The sequence below is a fragment of the Salvelinus alpinus genome, chromosome 17 (genome assembly GCF_045679555.1).
Source record: "Salvelinus alpinus chromosome 17, SLU_Salpinus.1, whole genome shotgun sequence".
NCBI lineage: Eukaryota > Metazoa > Chordata > Actinopteri > Salmoniformes > Salmonidae > Salvelinus > Salvelinus alpinus.
The window spans coordinates 42,789,649-42,811,015 of record NC_092102.1 but is presented as its reverse complement, the minus strand read 5'-3'; the positions used below and the strand labels follow the sequence as shown (position 1 = coordinate 42,811,015).

Genomic DNA, 21,367 nt, shown 5'->3' with positions numbered 1-21,367 from the left:
ACTCTGTGACACAATATGACACATCTTCTGTCTAACCGGCCACAGGAGGACCAACAGGGACATTGTGTGTGTGACACCGTCGTCCCTGTCTGGCTCAGGGCCTGCGTCAATCAAATTGTTAATCGACAAAGCTGAGGTCACCAGCAGTGACACACACTACATCTACACAGAGGACCCCACCATCTCCAGCATCGAGCCCAACTGGAGTATAGTGAAGTGAGTAGTGGTGATACCAGCTGCAGCCAAGCCTCCTCTCCTCTCCCATCCTCTTCTCTCCTCTCCTCCCCTCCTCTCCACTCCCCACTCCTCCTCTCCTCTCCTCCTCCTCCTCCCCTCCCCACTCCTCCCCTGCTATCCACCCCCCTCTTACCCTCCCCACTCCTCCTCTCCCCTCCTCACCTCTCCTCCTCCTCTCCTCCCCTCTTCACTCCTCCCCTGCTATCCACCCCCCTCCTACCCTCCTACCCTCCCCCCTCCTCCCCTCTCCTCTCCCAGCCAACAGGCTGCAGGCTGGAACCTCTCAGCGCACGACCAGTGCCCTGGGAGATTCCTGAGGAGAAACTCAGCCCAGACATCCATTACTGGCTGTAATGCCTCAGGAACACTCTGAGATTACAACATGAGCCCCAAAGCCGCACCGAGACGCCCACACTGTCCCATTGTAGCCATTTCACCATGACACTAAAGCACAATAGACAGTATGGGGGATGATGTATCTAATGTATGTCCCATCCTAATCCATAGGACCCTTGAGGGGACTGTAGGCTCCCTCTTCTTCTGAATCTCAACAGTACTGTAGGATTAATCATACAAACAACATGCTGTAGACAAAAACACTAAAAGTCAGCAACATAGCAGCTCTGTTACACAGAAGTTCTTATTTCATTCCTTCCTTGTTGTCTCTCTGCCCATGTCACCAGGGTGCAATAACTCTCGTCTTAACCTCTCCACCATCATGTTTCTGCTTGTGTTTCAGTGGTAGCACCTTGATTACCGTCACAGGTACCAACCTGCTCACCATCCAGGAGCCCAAAGTCCGTGCCAAGTATGCAGGAATACAGACTACTAATGTAAGTGTTCCCAATATGAACATTCCATGTTTGCACTGTACCGCTCTGACTATTACAAATGGTTAACCTGTATAATAGCAACTAGCATCAAGGACTTACGCAGTAAGCTTTTGTTACTGTACACATTGTCAGTATTGTGGTTTTACACAGAAGTTTGTCTCATACTTGTTCCTGGTTTGACCCTCCTCTTTTATCTACCTGTCCAGGTGTGCACTGTGGTGAATGACTCTGTGATGACCTGTCTGGCCCCGGGTATCATTTACACCAAGCACCAGGCCCCAGAGTCAGGCCTGCACCCCGACGAGTACGGCTTCATCCTGGATCACGTGGCTGCGCTGCTCGTCCTCAACGGGACACCTTTCACCTACTACCCCAACCCCACCTTCGAAACACTAGGGAACTCTGGGATAATGGAGGTCAAGCCCGGCTCTCCCATTATCCTCAAAGTAAGTAGATTCCTTGTTTGGTTTCATTTTCTGTTACTTTTGTCTGTTGAGAGGAAGGAGGATCAAGCTCTAGAGAAGCCAGAGAGGTCATGTGAGACAGAACCAGTACAGAGACAACTTCCTTTCCCTACACATCTATGTACAAAGTCCCTGAGCTGAGGATAGAATTACAAGTCAGGATTGATAATACTCTAAAGACCCATACACTTTATTGTGTGTGTGCTTTCGTCTGATAAATGTGATTATTGTCCAACAGAATGTTTCTTTTGAAAACGAACAACATGTTTCTTCTGAAAACAGGGCAAGAATTTGATTCCCCCTGCTCCGGGCAACACCCGGCTGAACTACAGCGTGATGATTGGTGAAACGCCCTGTCTGTTAACTGTCTCGGAGTCTCAGCTGCTCTGTGATTCGCCAGACCTGACCGGGGAGCAGAGAGTCGTGGTAAGACCAGATGTCCCGCCCACCGTTTACAGTAGTTTGTGTATTTTATGTCAACAATAGCTTCGTGTGAGATATCTTTCATAGCCAAACTGCTCTGGCCATAATCCAGTCTTGTTATTTCTCTAAATATATTTGACATGTAGTTAAAACACTTTTATCTGTGCTATTTGGAAACATGCCTGACTTAGAAATTACATCTAGAATCAATTCAATAATAGCTGTGTGGCATTTTTATTTTTATTTTACTTGAATGCTAATCCACCAAATGTAAAGGTCAAAGGGTCATCATGCATTATGATTACGGCAGCCCGCTGATACAAGCAACTTCCCATCTAATCGAAGTATCTGTTGACTCCGCAGCTTTGGCGCATTATCATCAATGCCAAACAGGACTAGCTCTCTTTATTATGTACACGCCTCAGCGCACAATGATTTCAGCTGTTGCCTTGAGCAGTAGAGGTGAAAAATAATCATCTTGGATTGATGAAATGCAATCACTTTTTTTTTTTTTTTTTGATGGACAGACAACCGTTGGCGAGAGCAGGTGATTTAATTGGCAGAGGGCAGTCTGGTCAATCTGATTATTGCAAGTGTCATAAGTATTTATCCATGTATTCCTATACAGTGCCAGCTGTCAAGACAACCACGGCTCAGAATGATTAGAAGCAGGTAGATTTAGTCCTGTAGTGTGGCAGCTTGTTTACCTTTTGTATCAAAGGCATGGTCCTGATCTTATGGTATTGACTTGACACTAACACGCCTGGACGAGGTAACTGACTGTTGATTCAGTGAAACGCTCAGACTTTAATTTAATCCGATCAATAGAGTCAACTGTGGAGAGGGAGCATTTACAAATCAAAGCTGAGATGAAAGAGAGGGGGACAGAGAGAGAGGTGATGGGTGAGGTGGAGTGATCTCCCTCCCAGGGGCAGGAGACACACGGCACAGTGAGAAGGCTGAGCCAGCTGTGTTAATGACCTGACACATAGCACAGTGACGGACAGACACACAGACAGCAGAGTGGCATTCTCCCTGTTCCCTTCCATCCAAACCACTCAATAATTAAAGCACACATCCAGGAGGGGAATAGGGCGGTAAAGGTGAAACTCGTTAGCCAAACCCGTTGGAAGTCATCTGTGATTGGCCTGAAGTTTAGAAAGGAGATGTTAGAACCAGGGTCAAAACTAAAAACGTTCGGACATGTACTGTAACTCTGAGTCTGAGCTACATACAGTGTGCCTTCAGAAAGCATTCACACCACTTGACTTTTTCCACATTGCGAGGTTTTACATTTTGAATTCAGGCTGTAACACTGCAGAATGTGGAATAAGTCAAGGGGTATGAATACTTTCAGAAGGCTCTGTAGTAATGAATTACAGGGCCCAATTTTTCCATCTCAGTAGCTAGGTTCAATTGGCGACAGATTGTCATGTGAATATAAAAACATCTGCATAATAACAATATGATGGCTTCATCAAATTGACTGTAGTGCACATAAAAATTCCTATGTACTGAAGAGAAAAGAAATACACGTTAAATGGATTTCCATCGCATTTTCGACTCTACTGATGGTTTTCTCACCCCAAAAAATGTGTTATATAGCGAGTGTGCCCACTCTGGTATTGGCAAGTGTGCTCAAGCCAACAGTATGCAGGGTGCAGATTGAGCGCTGTTGGCGAGAGCGCACGTATAGCCTACATGATGAGATTATGGATAAAAGACCGAGATCATTTGTATTTGTCAAACGGCAGACGAGCACGGATGATCATGTCACCAGAATAAGACCCTCAATATTTATTGGGAAGGAGCGTCAAGCTCATCACCGTGCACTTTCACCACCCTGTGAAGTTCATCACCGTGCGCTTTCACCACCCTGTGAAGCTCATCACCGTGACCTTTCACCACCCTGTGAAGTTCATCACCGTGACCTTTCACCACCCTGTGAAGTTCATCACCGTGACCTTTCACCACCCTGTGAAGTTCATCATAACTTATTTCATCTGTAGACTAATAAACGGCATGCGTAGTGGGAGGAACACACAACAAGTTTACTTTGATATGATGGATATTATATCAATATTTGCACATAAAAACGTTTCCACTGACATTTCTCACATAATTAATTTTACAGACACAAAAAGATCCCACCTTTTCTAGCGTATTTTGTTTTGTCGACATTTGGAAAGTTTACTGAAAAATGTTCTGTTTCCATCAGGTCTGTCATGATTTCTTTTATCCGACATGCACTTTACTCGCATAAAAGGTTGGATGTGTTTCTCCTCCAGATCGTGGTGGGTGGTTTGGAGTACTCCCCAGGAACACTACACATCTACTCCGACAGCACCCTTACCTTACCGGCCATCATCGGGATCGGAGCGGGAGGAGGGGTGCTTCTCATCGCCATCATCGCCGTGCTCATTGCCTACAAGAGGAAGACCCGGGATGCTGACCGCACCCTGAAACGCTTGCAGCTGCAGATGGACAACCTGGAGTCGAGAGTGGCCCTGGAGTGTAAAGAAGGTAGGAGCACCGGTCACTATGACCTTCTCCTATTGCTCTCCTCTCCTATCCTGTCATATCCTATCCTATTTCTCTCCTATCAATCATATTTCTCTCCTATCATATCCTATTTCTCTCATATCTAATCCTATCATATCCTATTTCCCTCCTATTATATCCCATTTCTCTCCTATCATATCCTAATCCTATCCTATCATAACCTATTTGCCAGGCCATCATTGTAAATAAGAATTTTGAATTAAAAATAAAGCAATTAAAAATAAAGGTAAAATATCCATTTCACCGTGGCCATTTAAAAACAGTTCTATGTTCATCTGAATGCTCTTTGCTCATACGTTTCCGTCACTGAAATGACACCAGCGCTGCTCATGGCATTTTCCTCAAGCAAAGATTGCTTCATGGAAGTGAGCTGAAACATTGACTGGCAGGGTATTTTGATATGCTCTTATCAGAGAGCTGCGTGTGCTTTTGAAGATTAGTGTGTTATCAGCATTGGCCTGCTCTGAACAGTTGTTACTATCGTGTTGCTCTTATAGTAGGTACAGTACAAGTCAATCACTCTACATTCTTTACAATATATTTTCTGAGATGCTTCGCTGACTCAGTAGAAGGTAACCAGGCAACCACAGAACTGACTGTGTACAGCAGGAGTGGGCAACTCCAGTCCTCGAGGGCCTGATTGGTGTCACACTTCTTCTCCATCCCTAACAAACACAGCTGATTAATCAAATTGCATTTTAAACTGAAGATCATGATTAGGTGATTATTGGAGTCAGGTGTGTTAGCTGGGGCTGGGGCAAAATGGTGACACCAATCAGACCCTCGAGGACTGTAATTACCCACCCCTGGGGTACAGTATGAGGATGACCAAAATATGCTGTCCATTAATCGGTAGAGGGCAGTCAAGTCTTATAAGCATTTATCCATGTATTCCTATACTGTGCCAGCTGTCAAGACAATCACGGCTCAAAATGATTAGAAGCGGGCAGATTTAGTCCGGAGTGTGGCAGTTTATGGTATTGACTTGACACCAACACGCCTGGACGAGGTAACTGACTGTTGATTCAGTGAAACGATCAGACTTAATTTAATCCGATTAATAGAGTGGGGCAGTTGTGGTCATTTTTTCGAACCACATCCTGTCAGGTGCTCCCCCCTGCTCCCCCCACACAAAATGGCCTTTCTGTGTTCTTCCTGACCATGCGCTTCTCCTGTGTTTCTCTGGGATTATATTAAAATGGCAATTTTTGTATCTTATGCTTCTGTCAACATAGCATTCGCTGAGCTACAGACAGACATCCAGGAGCTGACCAATGACATGGACGGAGTGAAGATCCCCTTCCTGGAGTACCGCACCTACACCATGAGAGTCATGTTCCCCGGCATCGAGGAGCACCCCGTCCTCAAGGAGCTGGATGTAAGTGTAAGAGAACTAAACTAGAACTTGTTCACTTCACTGCCTTGTGCTGCTGTCTTCACTTGTGTTGTACTGTAACTCAGTAAATTATGCTTTCCTGAGGTTCACTTGTGTTGTCTTGGTAACTCAGTAAAGTATGCTTTCCTGAGGTTCACTTGTGTTGTCTTGGTAACTCAGTAGAGTATGCTTTCCTGACGTTCAGTTGTTGTACTGTAACTCAGTAAATTATGCTTTCCTGAAGTTCACTTGTGTTGTCTTGGTAACTCAGTAGAGTATGCTTTCCTGACGTTCAGTTGTTGTACTGTAACTCAGTAAAGTATGCTTTCCTGAGGTTCACTTGTGTTGTCTTGGTAACTCAGTAAAGTATGCTTTCCTGAGGTTCACTTGTGTTGTCTTGGTAACTCAGTAGAGTATGCTTTCCTGAGGTTCACTTGTGTTGTCTTGGTAACTCAGTAGAGTATGCTTTCCTGAGGTTCACTTGTGTTGTCTTGGTAACTCAGTAAAGTATGCTTTCCTGAGGTTCACTTGTGTTGTCTTGGTAACTCAGTAAAGTATGCTTTCCTGAGGTTCACTTGTGTTGTACTGTAACTCGCTGCCAAAAAAAGAAGGGAATAAAACTAAAGCGATAGATCCTTTTTTTTTTATTATTATTATTTTTTTAACTAAAGTCAGTAGCCAGCAACTCTCTTAGTGCCGAGCTTCAGAGAAACCTCTTTTCTTTTTTTAACAACCTTATTTCTTTTTCATTTCAACCTGAGGCTGAGTCAACCCAGGAGCTCCACCAGCCCTCCATAGACTACTTGTCTAGAGACTGCCGCAGAAATGTTTTGAAAATAGTCAGCATAGAGAAATATTTGAAGTCACTAGAGCCACGTTTAAGGTGCTCCGTGTAATCCTCAAACTAATAACAAACCATTTTCTTTCCGCCTTTTTCTCTTTACACATTCCTCCCCTCTCTCCCTCTCCTCTCTCCCCTCCCCTATTCTCTCTCCCCTCCTCTCTCCCCTCCCCTATTCTCTCTCCCCTCCTCTCTCCTCTCTCCCCTCCCCTATTCTCTCTCCCCTCCTCTCTCCTCTCTCCCCTCCCCTATTCTCTCTCCCCTCCTCTCTCCTCTCTCCCCTCCCCTATTCTCTCTCCTCTCCTCTCTCCCCTCCCCTATTCTCTCTCCTCTCCTCTCTCCTCTCCCCTATTCTCTCTCCTCTCCTCTCTCCTCTCTCCCCTCCCCTATTCTCTCTCCCCTCCTCTCTCCTCTCTCCCCTCCCCTATTCTCTCTCCCCTCTCCTCTCTCCATCTCCTCTCTCCTTTCCCCTATTCTCTCTCCCCTCCCCTCCCCTATTCTCTCTCCCCTCCTCTCTCCTCTCTCCCCTCCCCTATTCTCTCTCCCCTCTCCTCTCTCCATCTCCTCTCTCCTTTCCCCTATTCTCTCTCCCCTCCCCTCTCCCCTCCCCTATTCTCTCTCCTCTTTCCTCTCCTTTCTCATCTCCCCTCTCCCCCTTTTTCTCTTTATACTTTCCTTCCCTCTCTCCTCTCTCGTCTCCCCCCTCTCCTGTCTCCTCTCATCTCTCCCCTCTCCTCTCATCTCCCCTCTCCCTCTCTCCCCTATCCAACTCCCTGTCCCTCTCCCCACTTAATAACCCTTTGGACCTCCTTTTGTGTATTCCCTTCTCTGTGTCCCCCATCCCCCTCCTCCTGTGTCCTGTCCCTCAGTCCCCGGCCAATGTGGAGAAAGCCCTGCGTCTGTTCAGCCAGCTGCTGCACAGTAAGATGTTTCTGCTGACCTTCATCCATACCCTGGAGGCCCAGAGGTCCTTCTCCATGCGGGACCGAGGAAATGTGGCCTCTCTGCTCATGGCCGCTCTGCAGGGCCGCATGGAGTACGCCACCATGGTACTTAAACAGTTGCTGGCTGACCTCATAGAGAAGAACCTGGAGAACCGCAACCATCCTAAACTGCTGCTCCGACGGTGAGGATACTTTAAAGATATATACACTACCGGTCAAAAGTTTTAGAACACCCGCTCATTCAAGGGTTTTTCTTTATTTTTACTATTTTCTACATTGCAGAATAATAGTGAAGACATCAGAACTATGAAATAACACATGGAATCATGTAGTAACCAAAAAAGTGTTAAACAAATCAAAATATATTTTATATTTGAGATTCTTCAAAAAGCCACCTTTTGCCTTGATGACAGTTTTGCACACTCTTGGCTTTCTCTAAACCAGCATCATGAGGTAGTCACCTGGAATGCATTTCAATTAACAGGTGTTCCTTCTTAAAAGTTTATTTGTGGAATTTCTTTCCTTCTTAATGCATTTGAGCCAATCAGTTGTGTTGTGTCAAGGTAGGGGGGTATGCAGAAGATAGCGCTATTTGGTAAAAGACCAAGTCCATATTATGGCAAGAACATCTCAAATAAGCAAAGAGAAACAACAGTCCATCATTACTTTGAGACATGAAGGTCAGTCAATACGGAACATTTCAAGAACTTTGAAAGCTTCTTCAAGTGCAGCGGTATATTAAACCCATGCTGCAGCGGTATATTAAACCCATGCTGCAGCGGTATATTAAACCCATACTTCAGCGGTATATTAAACCCATGCTGCAGCGGTATATTAAACCCATGCTGCAGCGGTATATTAAACCCATGCTGCAGCGGTATATTAAACCCATGCTGCAGCGGTATATTAAACCCATGCTGCAGCGGTATATTAAACCCATGCTGCAGCGGTATATTAAACCCATGCTGCAGCGGTATATTAAACCCATGCTGCAGTGTTATAGTAAACCCATGCTGCAGCGGTATATTATGTGATCTGGAGGCAGTGGTTTAGATCACTACACCACCCTAGGCAGCGGTTTAGATCACTACACCATCCTAGGCAGCGGTATAGATCACTACACCACCCTATGCAGCGGTATAGATCACTACACCACCCTATGCAGCGGTATAGATCACTACACCACCCTAGGCAGCGGTTTAGATCACTACACCATCCTAGGCAGCGGTATAGATCACTACACCACCCTAGGCAGCGGTATAGATCACTACACCATCCTAGGCAGCGGTATAGATCACTACACCACCCTAGGCAGCGGTATAGATCACTACACCATCCTAGGCAGCGGTATAGATCACTACACCACCCTATGCAGCGGTTTAGATCACTACACCACCCTATGCAGCGGTATAGATCACTACACCACCCTAGGCAGCGGTTTAGATCACTACACCATCCTAGGCAGCGGTTTAGATCACTACACCACCCTATGCAGCAGTATAGATCACTACACCATCCTAGGCAGCGGTATAGATCACTACACCATCCTAGGCAGTGGTATAGATCACTACACCACCCTATGCAGCGGTATAGATCACTACACCATCCTAGGCAGCGGTATAGATCACTACACCATCCTAGGCAGCGGTATAGATCACTACACCACCCTAGGCAGCGGTATAGATCACTACACCACCCTAGGCAGCGGTATAGATCACTACACCACCCTATGCAGCGGTATAGATCACTACACCACCCTAGGCAGCGGTTTAGATCACTACACCACCCTATGCAGCGGTATAGATCACTACACCACCCTAGGCAGCGGTATAGATCACTACACCACCCTAGGCAGCGGTATAGATCACTACACCACCCTAGGCAGCGGTTTAGATCACTACACCACCCTAGGCCACACAGTAAGGGTACTTACTTGTAGAGACACAGGCTGAGGGCTCTCCTCTCACTCCCTCACTAGCACCTTGCTCTACTCATACACATGTTGTTGAATCTGACCGGTGTCTCATCTCTCCTGAAGGACGGAGTCGGTGGCTGAGAAGATGCTCACCAACTGGTTTACGTTCCTGCTGCATCGCTTCCTCAAGGTAAGGCAGTTTTAATGGTGCTCAGATAGTTTTTCTAACATAGGGTTAATTGAGGTTCAGAGCAGAGAGATTCGGATACTTAGCAGAAGATTGATGCTTGTGATTTGTTCACAAAAGGCCTGTTGTTTGGCTGAAACACCAGTAGCCCATAGCAACAGTGTGTAGTGTATTCTGTACCCGTTCTAATTTTGTTACCAGAAATTCTGTGAAATGATCGTTAATTGCTATTATTAGTGTAATGTGCGAGTTGTAATTATATTTCTGAGGTGGGGTTATTTGGCTAATTATGGTCCTGGTACTGTTTATTCTCACCCTGTGTGACCGCAGCACACAGCACGGCCACAGTGTGAACCGTATCGGAGAATCACTCTGGGGGCAGTTGTGGTAATTTTGTCTAACCACATCCTGTCAGGTGCTCCCCACCACCCAAAATGCCCTTTCTGTGTTCTTCCTGACCATAAGCTTCTCCTGTGTTACTCTGGGATTGGATTAAAATGGCCATTCACGTTAAGGACAAGAACATCAGGCCCATTGTGAGTTCAGGCCTGAAATGCCTCTTGGAATGTAGCTCTGGATGGCCACCAATTATATTTAAGTTACATCAGTGCAGATGTTAAAGTGTTCTGGCCATCTTCCCAGCCTCCCCAAGTAATTACCCTGAAATGTTTCCACAAGCCCTACTTAAACCTCTATTCTGGATTGGCTTCCACATATTTATATTCAGCTTGCATAGCAATATTCATCTTTCATAGCCAGGTTTGTCACTAAATTAACCAAAATATATATTTTAATGTGGGTTTTCATTACCTGAGGGTAGATATTATTGGTGAAGATAATGGTTGTAGAGTTTCTTATTAAATAACAAATGTAATGCCTTGTTAAGATTTATGACGTTCTCAAAACCGAAGAAAATATCAAGTTAGCATGTTCAACATAAATCCCTTAAGTGAACAACAAATTATTGAGGATTTCATCTCATTGGACATGGTCTGGAAAAATATAGAATCTACTTGTTCGTTACTCTCGTTTGACTGGTTTTGAACTGAGACAACATTCTGGAGAGTAACTTGGAACCTGTAGTTATGATGTTAAGTGTGATGTCACCTCGACTGTACAGATTATTAAACCCACAGAAGAACATGAAATGCAGAAGAGCATGGACATCCTAGCATGAACAATCAGTATTACTGAATCCTGCTTAAACTCTCTATGTCTTACTTACATTGGACAATTGGGGGCCATTTGTGGGTTTTGAGGTTTCTGTTTTTGAGTATAGATTTGGTTACTGGGTATTGGTTCCATTTGGTTACTGGCAGCATGATTTAGAAGCCTGGTAGATGGGTCAATCGTCCTCTGTGTCTGGGCTTGAAGGCCCCTCTGTGTCTGGGCTTGAAGGCCCCTCTGTGTCTGGGCTTGAAGGCCCCTCTGTGTCTGGGCTTGAAGGCCCCTCTGTGTCTGGGCTTGAAGGCCCCTCTGTGTCTGGGCTTGAAGGCCCCTCTGTGTCCAAGCAGCTTGAGACTCAGGATGACACATTGTAATTAATGATGTCAAAAGAATCGTCCCTAAGAACTAAATAATAGTGTTCCCTCAGTATCACTGGTTAGTCATCAAACCCTGTAAGTGGGTAATTGGTAACTTCCCCACTCCTCACTGAAAGGGATGTGATTGCCTATTCCTCTCCCCTTTTCACACTCAGTTACTCCCTCCCTCTTCCACTTTTACTGTCTCTCCCTCTGCCCCCTGCGCCTCTCTCTCTCTCTCTCTCTCTCTCTCTCTCTCTCTCTCTCTCTCTCTCTCTCTCTCTCTCTCTCTCTCTCTCTCTCTCTCTCTCTCTCTCTCTCTCTCTCTCTCTCTCTCTCTCTCTCTCTCTCTCTCTCTCTCTCTCTCTCAGGAGTGTGCTGGGGAGCCTCTGTTCATGCTGTTCTGTGCCATCAAGCAGCAGATGGAGAAGGGGCCTATAGACGCCATCACAGGAGAGGCGCGCTACTCCCTCAGTGAGGACAAGCTCATCCGCCAGCAGATTGACTACAAACAGCTGGTGAGGAAGGACCCTCCTCCACATACACACAGAAACACACACCTCCTCTCTCACACCAGTCTCCTGTTTGATATGAGTGTTGTGCAATGGAGCCAACCCTCCCAGTCCCAGGGCAGCAAGATCAATCCATGTACTGATTCTCACTTAATGTGGCTCAAGAGGCAAAACAAACAGGTGGGAGAATGTTTAGCAGGCTTTGCCATGCAAATCATCTGACACGTTACTAAGGAAGTGAGGTGGGCCTTGGCTCCCTCATTGGCTGTGGGATCTCAGTGTAGGCAGTGGTAGGAGACGGGGCTATATGGGTGAGGTATCGCTGATGGAACGAACCTACTCAGCACTCAATCACACACTGACCTGCTGCGGGCCACTAATGATTCAAACAAATCAAGCAATTTATTGTCTGCCAATAAAACAAACCCTTCCCACCACATCGCTCTCTCTCCCCAACGAGGCGGCCAAGCAGTACTGCCAGGAAATACTACACTTGAACAATAATGATTTACTCACCGTCAGCAACCCATTGACTTCCACATAAAAGCGTCACACCCCAGATTGGCGAATGAAACATCAAAACAGTACAGGAATTCTCCAAATATATCCTCATATAAATTATTTATATGGAAAAATAGCAATACGCTGACTTGGTAGGATGCAATGCTAGCGCGCCCACTCCCACCACTCAACTTCTCGATGAATCAGCTGTATACTGCCTGCTTCCGAGGCCATTCGTCACTCCCCATGCGACCACACGGCTGGTACAACACTGCAGCATCAACTCAGGACAGGGTCATCTCTGCCTCTTTCAGAGGGATCGGTAGACAGATTAGCAGATGTCACAGAAATTAGCTCTATATAGGCAAATGCTCCCGGAGGAGCTCTCTATCTCTGGCCCTAGGGGATCTTCAGTACAGGACAACGCTATTCACCTTATTCTGGAACGTCACGTTGATCGCGGCGAGTTAGTTGCAATTGTGCTTCTATTTCCAGCAACATTCGCACGACGCAAGCGCATGCAAAGTGGTACTTTTAGTTGAGAGCTTGATAGTTTCACACTGACAGAACTGCACAAAATCCTAAAATCAATCAACATGACAAGCATTATATGTTCAGTACGAGGCTGTCACAATAATTGGATGAAGAGGGGGAAGATTTTACAACAGCAATGTTTTGAAAACCAGTCTTTGCGGCTACATAAGGCAAATAGGTGGGCGGGGCTACATAAGGCCAATAGGTGGGGCGGGGCTACATAAGGCCAAAAGGTGGGGCGGGGCTACATAAGGCCAATAGGTGGGGCGGGGCTACATAAGGCAAATAGGTGGGGCGGGGCTACATAAGGCAAATAGGTGGGCGGGGCTACATAAGGCCAATAGGTGGGGCGGGGCTACATAAGGCCAAAAGGTGGGGCGGGGCTACATAAGGCCAATAGGTGGGGCGGGGCTACATAAGGCAAATAGGTGGGGCGGGGCTACATAAGGCTAATAGGTGGGGCGGGGCTACATAAGGCAAATAGGTGGGGCGGGGCTACATAAGGCAAATAGGTGGGCGGGGCTACATAAGGCAAATAGGTGGGCGGGGCTACATAAGGCCAATAGGTGGGGCGGGGCTACATAAGGCCAAAAGGTGGGGCGGGGCTACATAAGGCCAATAGGTGGGGCGGGGCTACATAAGGCAAATAGGTGGGGCGGGGCTACATAAGGCTAATAGGTGGGGCGGGGCTACATAAGGCAAATAGGTGGGGCGGGGCTACATAAGGCAAATAGGTGGGGCGGGGCTATATAAGGCAAATAGGTGGGGCGGGGCTACATAAGGCAAACAGGTGGGGCGGGGCTATATAAGGCAAATAGGTGGGCGGGGCTACATAAGGCTAATAGGTGGGGCGGGGCTACATAAGGCTAATAGGTGGGGCGGGGCTACATAAGGCGAATAGGTGGAGCGGGGCTACATAAGGCTAATAGGTGGGGCGGGGCTACATAAGGCTAATAGGTGGGGCGGGGCTACATAAGGCGAATAGGTGGGGCGGGGCTACATAAGGCAAATAGGTGGGGTGGGGCTACATAAGGCAAATAGGTGGGACGGGGCTACATAAGGCAAATAGGTGGGGCGGGGCTACATAAGGCAAACAGGTGGGGCGGGGCTATATAAGGCAAACAGGTGGGGCGGGGCTACATAAGGCAAATAGGTGGGGCGGGGCTACATAAGGCCAATAGGTGGGGCGGGGCTACATAAGGCCAATAGGTGGGGCGGGGCTACATAAGGCCAATAGGTGGGGCGGGGCTACATAAGGCCAATAGGTGGGGCGGGGCTAAATAAGGCCAATAGGTGGGGCGGGGCTACATAAGGCAAATAGGTGGGGCGGGGCTACATAAGGCGAATAGGTGGGGCGGGGCTATATAAGGCAAATAGGTGGGGCGGGGCTACATAAGGCAAATAGGTGGGGCGGGGCTATATAAGGCAAATAGGTGGGCGGGGCTACATAAGGCTAATAGGTGGGGCGGGGCTACATAAGGCTAATAGGTGGGGCGGGGCTACATAAGGCGAATAGGTGGAGCGGGGCTACATAAGGCGAATAGGTGGGGCGGGGCTACATAAGGCAAACAGGTGGGGTGGGGCGGGGATACATAAGGCGAATAGGTGGGGCGGGGCTACAGAAGGCAAAGAGGTGGGGCGGGGCTACATAAGGCAAATAGGTGGGGCGGGGCTACATAAGGCTAATAGGTGGGGCGGGGCTACATAAGGCTAATAGGTGGGGCGGGGCTACATAAGGCCAATAGGTGGGGCGGGGCTACATAAGGCCAATAGGTGGGGCGGGGCTACATAAGGCGAATAGGTGGGGCGGGGCTACATAAGGCAAACAGGTGGGGCGGGGCGGGGCTACATAAGGCGAATAGGTGGGGCGGGGCTACATAAGGCAAACAGGTGGGGCGGGGCTACATAAGGCGAATAGGTGGGGCGGGGCTACATAAGGCAAACAGGTGGGGTGGGGCGGGGATACATAAGGCGAATAGGTGGGGCGGGGCTACATAAGGCAAATAGGTGGGGCGGGGCTACATAAGGCAAATAGGTGGGGCGGGGCTACATAAGGCTAATAGGTGGGGCGGGGCTACATAAGGCTAATAGGTGGGGCGGGGCTACATAAGGCCAATAGGTGGGGCGGGGCTACATAAGGCCAATAGGTGGGGCGGGGCTACATAAGGCGAATAGGTGGGGCGGGGCTACATAAGGCGAATAGGTGGGGCGGGGCTACATAAGGCAAACAGGTGGGGTGGGGCGGGGCTACATAAGGTGAATAGGTGGGGCGGGGCTACATAAGGCAAATAGGTGGGGCGGGGCTACATAAGGCTAATAGGTGGGGCGGGGCTACATAAGGCTAATAGGTGGGGCGGGGCGGGGCTACATAAGGCCAATAGGTGGGGCGGGGCTACATAAGGCTAATAGGTGGGGCGGGGCTACATAAGGCCAATAGGTGGGGCGGGGCTACATAAGGCAAATAGGTGGGGCGGGGCTACATAAGGCCAATAGGTGGGGCGGGGCTACATAAGGCCAATAGGTGGGGCGGGGCTACATAAGGCCAATAGGTGGGGCGGGGCTACATAAGGCCAATAGGTGGGGCGGGGCTACATAAGGCAAATAGGTGGGGCGGGGCTACATAAGGCCAATAGGTGGGGCGGGTTACATAAGGCCAATAGGTGGGGCGGGGCTACATAAGGCAAATAGGTGGGGCGGGGCTACATAAGGCGAATAGGTGTGTGGGCATCTGTACACACTATCGATAACTATCATTCACTGTTATCTCTTGTATCCCTTTTAATGGCTTTGACCAAGACCGGCAACTTTACAGGGAAGTACTGCAGTATTGGATATTCAGACCTGATACTTTAAAGTACTGTGAAGTGGACCAATGAACCGTAGATTCTCAGATCGGATAGATACGCTTTTACCTATAAGACGCCAAAAATCATCCCATGTCCAGAACCTTGCTTGACCTTGGACCTCATCAAATGATAAGGATTGTCCTGTTTCTTGAGAATTCCTATAATTTGCTGTGTAATTGGTTTTTAATCACAAATCCCCCACTTATTAACTATTTCAGGTGCATGGTAGGAAATGTACTTTGCTAATGATCAGTGAGTGACAGTGGTACAGATGTCTGTTGTACCATGTGCCAGCTGCATACTGTACTAATCACCTGATTAACGCACCAAAGGTCTCCTCATGACTGTATATGGACTGGCAGCACGGCGTGTACATGCCCAGTATATAAATACATTAGAAGGATCTCTCTCCTCTCTGGTCACAACCTTTGACCTTTTTGGATGGATACTGCACCTTGGTTTTTTCAAGAGGCAACATAGGTCATTTAATGGCATCTAGTTGTAGATTGTGTAAAAATTAGAATCAATGCTTTTCCATTAGTCGGGATTCCTCGAGAGCAGAGGTGTAAAATCCATTTTGCCCTGGGAGCCGCATTCGGTCTTCAACGAGGTCCGGAGGGCCGCACTGAAAATGGGTTATATTTCCTCGCTGTCAAAATTTGCAGAAAATAGTCCTCTAACCATCTGTTTTGGATGTTTTGATGCTCCCTGATTGTCTAGCATTTCAGTGATTATTAGCGAGCTGGACACAGTCAAGAAACTGTATGAATGTAGGTCCATTATCATTCATAATTTTATTTGGCTTTAGTCATTTTCGAAACACCCGTGGGCCGGATTGGACTCCCTGCCTCGCGAGACGGATTTGGCCTGCAGGCAGTATGTTTGACACCTCTGCTCTAGAGTAAATAGTGCTGAACACACAGAAACCCCGTCAGGCCTACAGCAAATCATTGTTTACCGTCTGTCAATACTGACATAGCAACATGGCACACTAGTTTACAGAAAGACGTTAACCAGTAGACAATACAGAATCTATGAGCTAGGATAGTCACTGTGTAGAGTTTGTATAGGAATTCAGAGGATGGCCTCATTCTTTTATGTTTGTTAATGTGTCAATGCAAGTTGCAAATGAGGCTGAATACATCTCAATTGGTTATAATGACACTTTACCAAATAGAGCCTGACTTCTCTATATTGTGACTGGCTGAGCTGTGAAGGGGTGCCAGAACGGGTCAAATATATTATGTGTTTGCTCTCAATCCTCAATCTCCTCCTTTTAACTATGGCACGTTGTGTCATATAAATCTTTGTTTGTAGTTAAATCAATGTCCTCTGTCAGTTTTCTATTGACCTGAGGATGGCTAAAAAATGTGTCCTCCAGATCGCTTGTAGTCGTCACTGATTTTCTTCAAACAGATCAAATCTTCATTATCGACAATGTAGTTAATATCTCTGGGGGAGACTATTGATAAAATAGCATTTAAAGTGATTCATGACAAACAAACACCTGAGGAAATTGCAGTCTAAATCTCTCTCTCTCTTTAACTGGAAGAATACCCCTTTAAAGAGACTCAGTGCAGTGCTCTAGTAGTCCTGTCCCTCTCTAGTAGTCCTGTCCCTCTCTAGTAGTCCTGTCTAGTAGTCCTGTCCCTCTCTAGTAGTCCTGTCTAGTAGTCCTGTCCCTCTCTAGTAGTCCTGTCCCTCTCTAGTAGTCCTGTCCCTCTCTAGTAGTCCTGTCTAGTAGTCCTGTCCCTCTCTAGTAGTCCTGTCTAGTAGTCCTGTCCCTCTCTAGTAGTCCTGTCCCTCTCTAGTAGTCCTGTCCCTCTCTAGTAGTCCTGTCCCTATCTAGTAGTCCTGTCTAGTAGTCCTGTCTAGTAGTCCTGTCCCTCTCTAGTAGTCCTGTCCCTCTCTAGTAGTCCTGTCTAGTAGTCCTGTCCCACTCTAGTAGTCATGTCCCTCTCTAGTAGTCCTGTCTAGTAGTCCTGTCCCTCTCTAGTAGTCCTGTCCCTCTCTAGTAGTCCTGTCCCTCTCTAGTAGTCTTGTCCCTCTCTAGTAGTCCTGTCCCTCTCTAGTAGTCCTGTCTAGTAGTCCTGTCCCTCTCTAGTAGTCCTGTCCCTCTCTAGTAGTCCTGTCTAGTAGTCCTGTCCGTCTCTAGTAGTCCTGTCTAGTAGTCCTGTCCCTCTCTAGTAGTCCTGTCCCTCTCTAGTAGTCCTGTCTAGTAGTCCTGTCTAGTAGTCCTGTCCCTCTCTATTAGTCCTGTCCCTCTCTAGTAGTCCTGTCCTTCTCTCTCTCTCCAGATAGTCCCTCTCTAGTACTGACAGCTCTGTGGTTTCTCTCTCCCCAGATAGTCCCTCTCTAGTACTAACAGCTCTGTGGTTTCTCTCTCCCCAGATAGTCCCTCTCTAGTACTGACAGCGCTGTGGTTTCTCTCTCCCCAGATAGTCCCTCTCTAGTACTAACAGCTCTGTGGTTTCTCTCTCCCCAGATAGTCCCTCTCTAGTACTGACAGCGCTGTGGTTTCTCTCTCCAGATAGTCCCTCTCTAGTACTAACAGCTCTGTGGTTTCTCTCTCTCCAGATAGTCCCTCTCTAGTACTAACGGCTCTGTGGTTTCTCTCTCTCCAGATAGTCCCTCTCTAGTACTGACAGCTCTGTGGTTTCTCTCTCTCTCCAGATAGTCCCTCTCTAGGACTAACAGCTCTGTGGTTTCTCTCTCCAGATAGTCGCTCTCTAGTACTGACAGCTCTGTGGTTTCTCTCTCCCCAGATAGTCCCTCTCTAGTACTAACGGCTCTGTGGTTTCTCTCTCCAGATAGTCCCTCTCTAGTACTGACAGCTCTGTGGGTTCTCTCTCTCCAGATAGTCCCTCTCTAGTACTGACAGCTCTGTGGTTTCTCTCTCCCCAGATAGTCCCTCTCTAGTACTGACAGCTCTGTGGTTTCTCTCTCTCCAGATAGTCCCTCTCTAGTACTGACAGCTCTGTGGGTTCTCTCTCTCCAGATAGTCCCTCTCTAGTACTGACAGCTCTGTGGTTTCTCTCTCCCCAGATAGTCCCTCTCTAGTACTGACAGCTCTGTGGTTTCTCTCTCTCCAGATAGTCCCTCTCTAGTACTGACAGCTCTGTGGGTTCTCTCTCTCCAGATAGTCCCTCTCTAGTACTGACAGCTCTGTGGTTTCTCTCTCTCTCCAGATAGTCCCTCTCTAGTACTGACAGCTCTGTGGTTTCTCTCTCTCTCTCCAGATAGTCCCTCTCTAGTACTAACGGCTCTGTGGTTTCTCTCTCCAGATAGTCCCTCTCTAGTACTGACAGCTCTGTGGGTTCTCTCTCTCCAGATAGTCCCTCTCTAGTACTGACAGCTCTGTGGTTTCTCTCTCCCCAGATAGTCCCTCTCTAGTACTGACAGCTCTGTGGTTTCTCTCTCTCCAGATAGTCCCTCTCTAGTACTGACAGCTCTGTGGGTTCTCTCTCTCCAGATAGTCCCTCTCTAGTACTGACAGCTCTGTGGTTTCTCTCTCCCCAGATAGTCCCTCTCTAGTACTGACAGCTCTGTGGTTTCTCTCTCTCCAGATAGTCCCTCTCTAGTACTGACAGCTCTGTGGGTTCTCTCTCTCCAGATAGTCCCTCTCTAGTACTGACAGCTCTGTGGTTTCTCTCTCTCTCCAGATAGTCCCTCTCTAGTACTGACAGCTCTGTGGTTTCTCTCTCTCTCTCCAGATAGTCCCTCTCTAGTACTGACAGCTCTGTGGTTTCTCTCTCTCCAGGTAGTCCCTCTCTAGTACTGACAGCTCTGTGGTTTCTCTCTCCCCAGATAGTCCCTCTCTAGTACTGACAGCTCTGTGGTTTCTCTCTCTCCAGATAGTCCCTCTCTAGTACTAACAGCTCTGTGGTTTCTCTCTCTCCAGATAGTCCCTCTCTAGTACTGACAGCTCTGTGGTTTCTCTCTCCCCAGATAGTCCCTCTCTAGTACTGACGGCTCTGTGGTTTCTCTCTCCCCAGATAGTCCCTCTCTAGTACTGACAGCTCTGTGGTTTCTCTCTCTCCAGATAGTCCCTCTCTAGTACTAACAGCTCTGTGGTTTCTCTCTCCCCAGATAGTCCCTCTCTAGTACTGACAGCTCTGTGGTTTCTCTCTCCCCAGATAGTCCCTCTCTAGTACTAACAGCTCTGTGGTTTCTCTCTCCCCAGATAGTCCCTCTCTAGTACTGACGGCTCTGTGGTTTCTCTCTCCCCAGATAGTCCCTCTCTAGTACTAACAGCTCTGTGGTTTCTCTCTCCCCAGATAGTCCCTCTCTAGTACTGACAGCTCTGTGGTTTCTCTCTCTCCAGATAGTCCCTCTCTAGTACTAACAGCTCTGTGGTTTCTCTCTCCCCAGATAGTCCCTCTCTAGTACTGACAGCTCTGTGGTTTCTCTCTCCCCAGATAGTCCCTCTCTAGTACTAACAGCTCTGTGGTTTCTCTCTCCCCAGATAGTCCCTCTCTAGTACTGACGGCTCTGTGGTTTCTCTCTCCCCAGATAGTCCCTCTCTAGTACTAACAGCTCTGTGGTTTCTCTCTCCCCAGATAGTCCCTCTCTAGTACTGACAGCTCTGTGGTTTCTCTCTCTCCAGATAGTCCCTCTCTAGTACTAACAGCTCTGTGGTTTCTCTCTCCCCAGATAGTCCCTCTCTAGTACTGACAGCTCTGTGGTTTCTCTCTCCCCAGATAGTCCCTCTCTAGTACTAACAGCTCTGTGGTTTCTCTCTCCCCAGATAGTCCCTCTCTAGTACTGACGGCTCTGTGGTTTCTCTCTCCCCAGATAGTCCCTCTCTAGTACTAACAGCTCTGTGGTTTCTCTCTCCCCAGATAGTCCCTCTCTAGTACTGACAGCTCTGTGGTTTCTCTCTCCCCAGATAGTCCCTCTCTAGTACTGACAGCTCTGTGGTTTCTCTCTCCCCAGATAGTCCCTCTCTAGTACTGACAGCTCTGTGGTTTCTCTCTCTCCAGATAGTCCCTCTCTAGTACTGACAGCTCTGTGGGTTCTCTCTCTCCAGATAGTCCCTCTCTAGTACTGACAGCTCTGTGGTTTTTCTCTCTCTCCAGATAGTCCCTCTCTAGTACTGACAGCTCTGTGGTTTCTCTCTCTCTCTCCAGATAGTCCCTCTCTAGTACTAACGGCTCTGTGGTTTCTCTCTCCAGATAGTCCCTCTCTAGTACTGACAGCTCTGTGGGTTCTCTCTCTCCAGATAGTCCCTCTCTAGTACTGACAGCTCTGTGGTTTCTCTCTCCCCAGATAGTCCCTCTCTAGTACTGACAGCTCTGTGGTTTCTCTCTCTCCAGATAGTCCCTCTCTAGTACTGACAGCTCTGTGGGTTCTCTCTCTCCAGATAGTCCCTCTCTAGTACTGACAGCTCTGTGGTTTCTCTCTCCCCAGATAGTCCCTCTCTAGTACTGACAGCTCTGTGGTTTCTCTCTCTCCAGATAGTCCCTCTCTAGTACTGACAGCTCTGTGGGTTCTCTCTCTCCAGATAGTCCCTCTCTAGTACTGACAGCTCTGTGGTTTCTCTCTCTCTCCAGATAGTCCCTCTCTAGTACTGACAGCTCTGTGGTTTCTCTCTCTCTCTCCAGATAGTCCCTCTCTAGTACTGACAGCTCTGTGGTTTCTCTCTCTCCAGGTAGTCCCTCTCTAGTACTG

At 47.8% G+C, this 21,367-nt stretch overlaps 1 protein-coding gene across 3 annotated transcripts in view; it reads left to right on the top strand.

Moving 5' to 3' along the window:
- Positions 1-21,367, top strand: part of LOC139542967 (plexin A3-like) — a 174,115-nt gene that overhangs the window by 133,671 nt on the left and 19,077 nt on the right. For 2 of the 3 annotated variants that reach the window (XM_071348993.1, XM_071348992.1), the window contains exons 16-24: positions 46-216; positions 977-1,070; positions 1,277-1,516; positions 1,817-1,960; positions 4,246-4,480; positions 5,755-5,903; positions 7,605-7,861; positions 9,718-9,784; positions 11,676-11,822. In XM_071348993.1, the coding sequence (XP_071205094.1) occupies positions 46-216; positions 977-1,070; positions 1,277-1,516; positions 1,817-1,960; positions 4,246-4,480; positions 5,755-5,903; positions 7,605-7,861; positions 9,718-9,784; positions 11,676-11,822 (1,504 nt within the window). The remainder of the gene's footprint in view (positions 1-45; positions 217-976; positions 1,071-1,276; positions 1,517-1,816; positions 1,961-4,245; positions 4,481-5,754; positions 5,904-7,604; positions 7,862-9,717; positions 9,785-11,675; positions 11,823-21,367) is intronic. The other variant, XM_071348994.1, reaches the window with a different exon arrangement.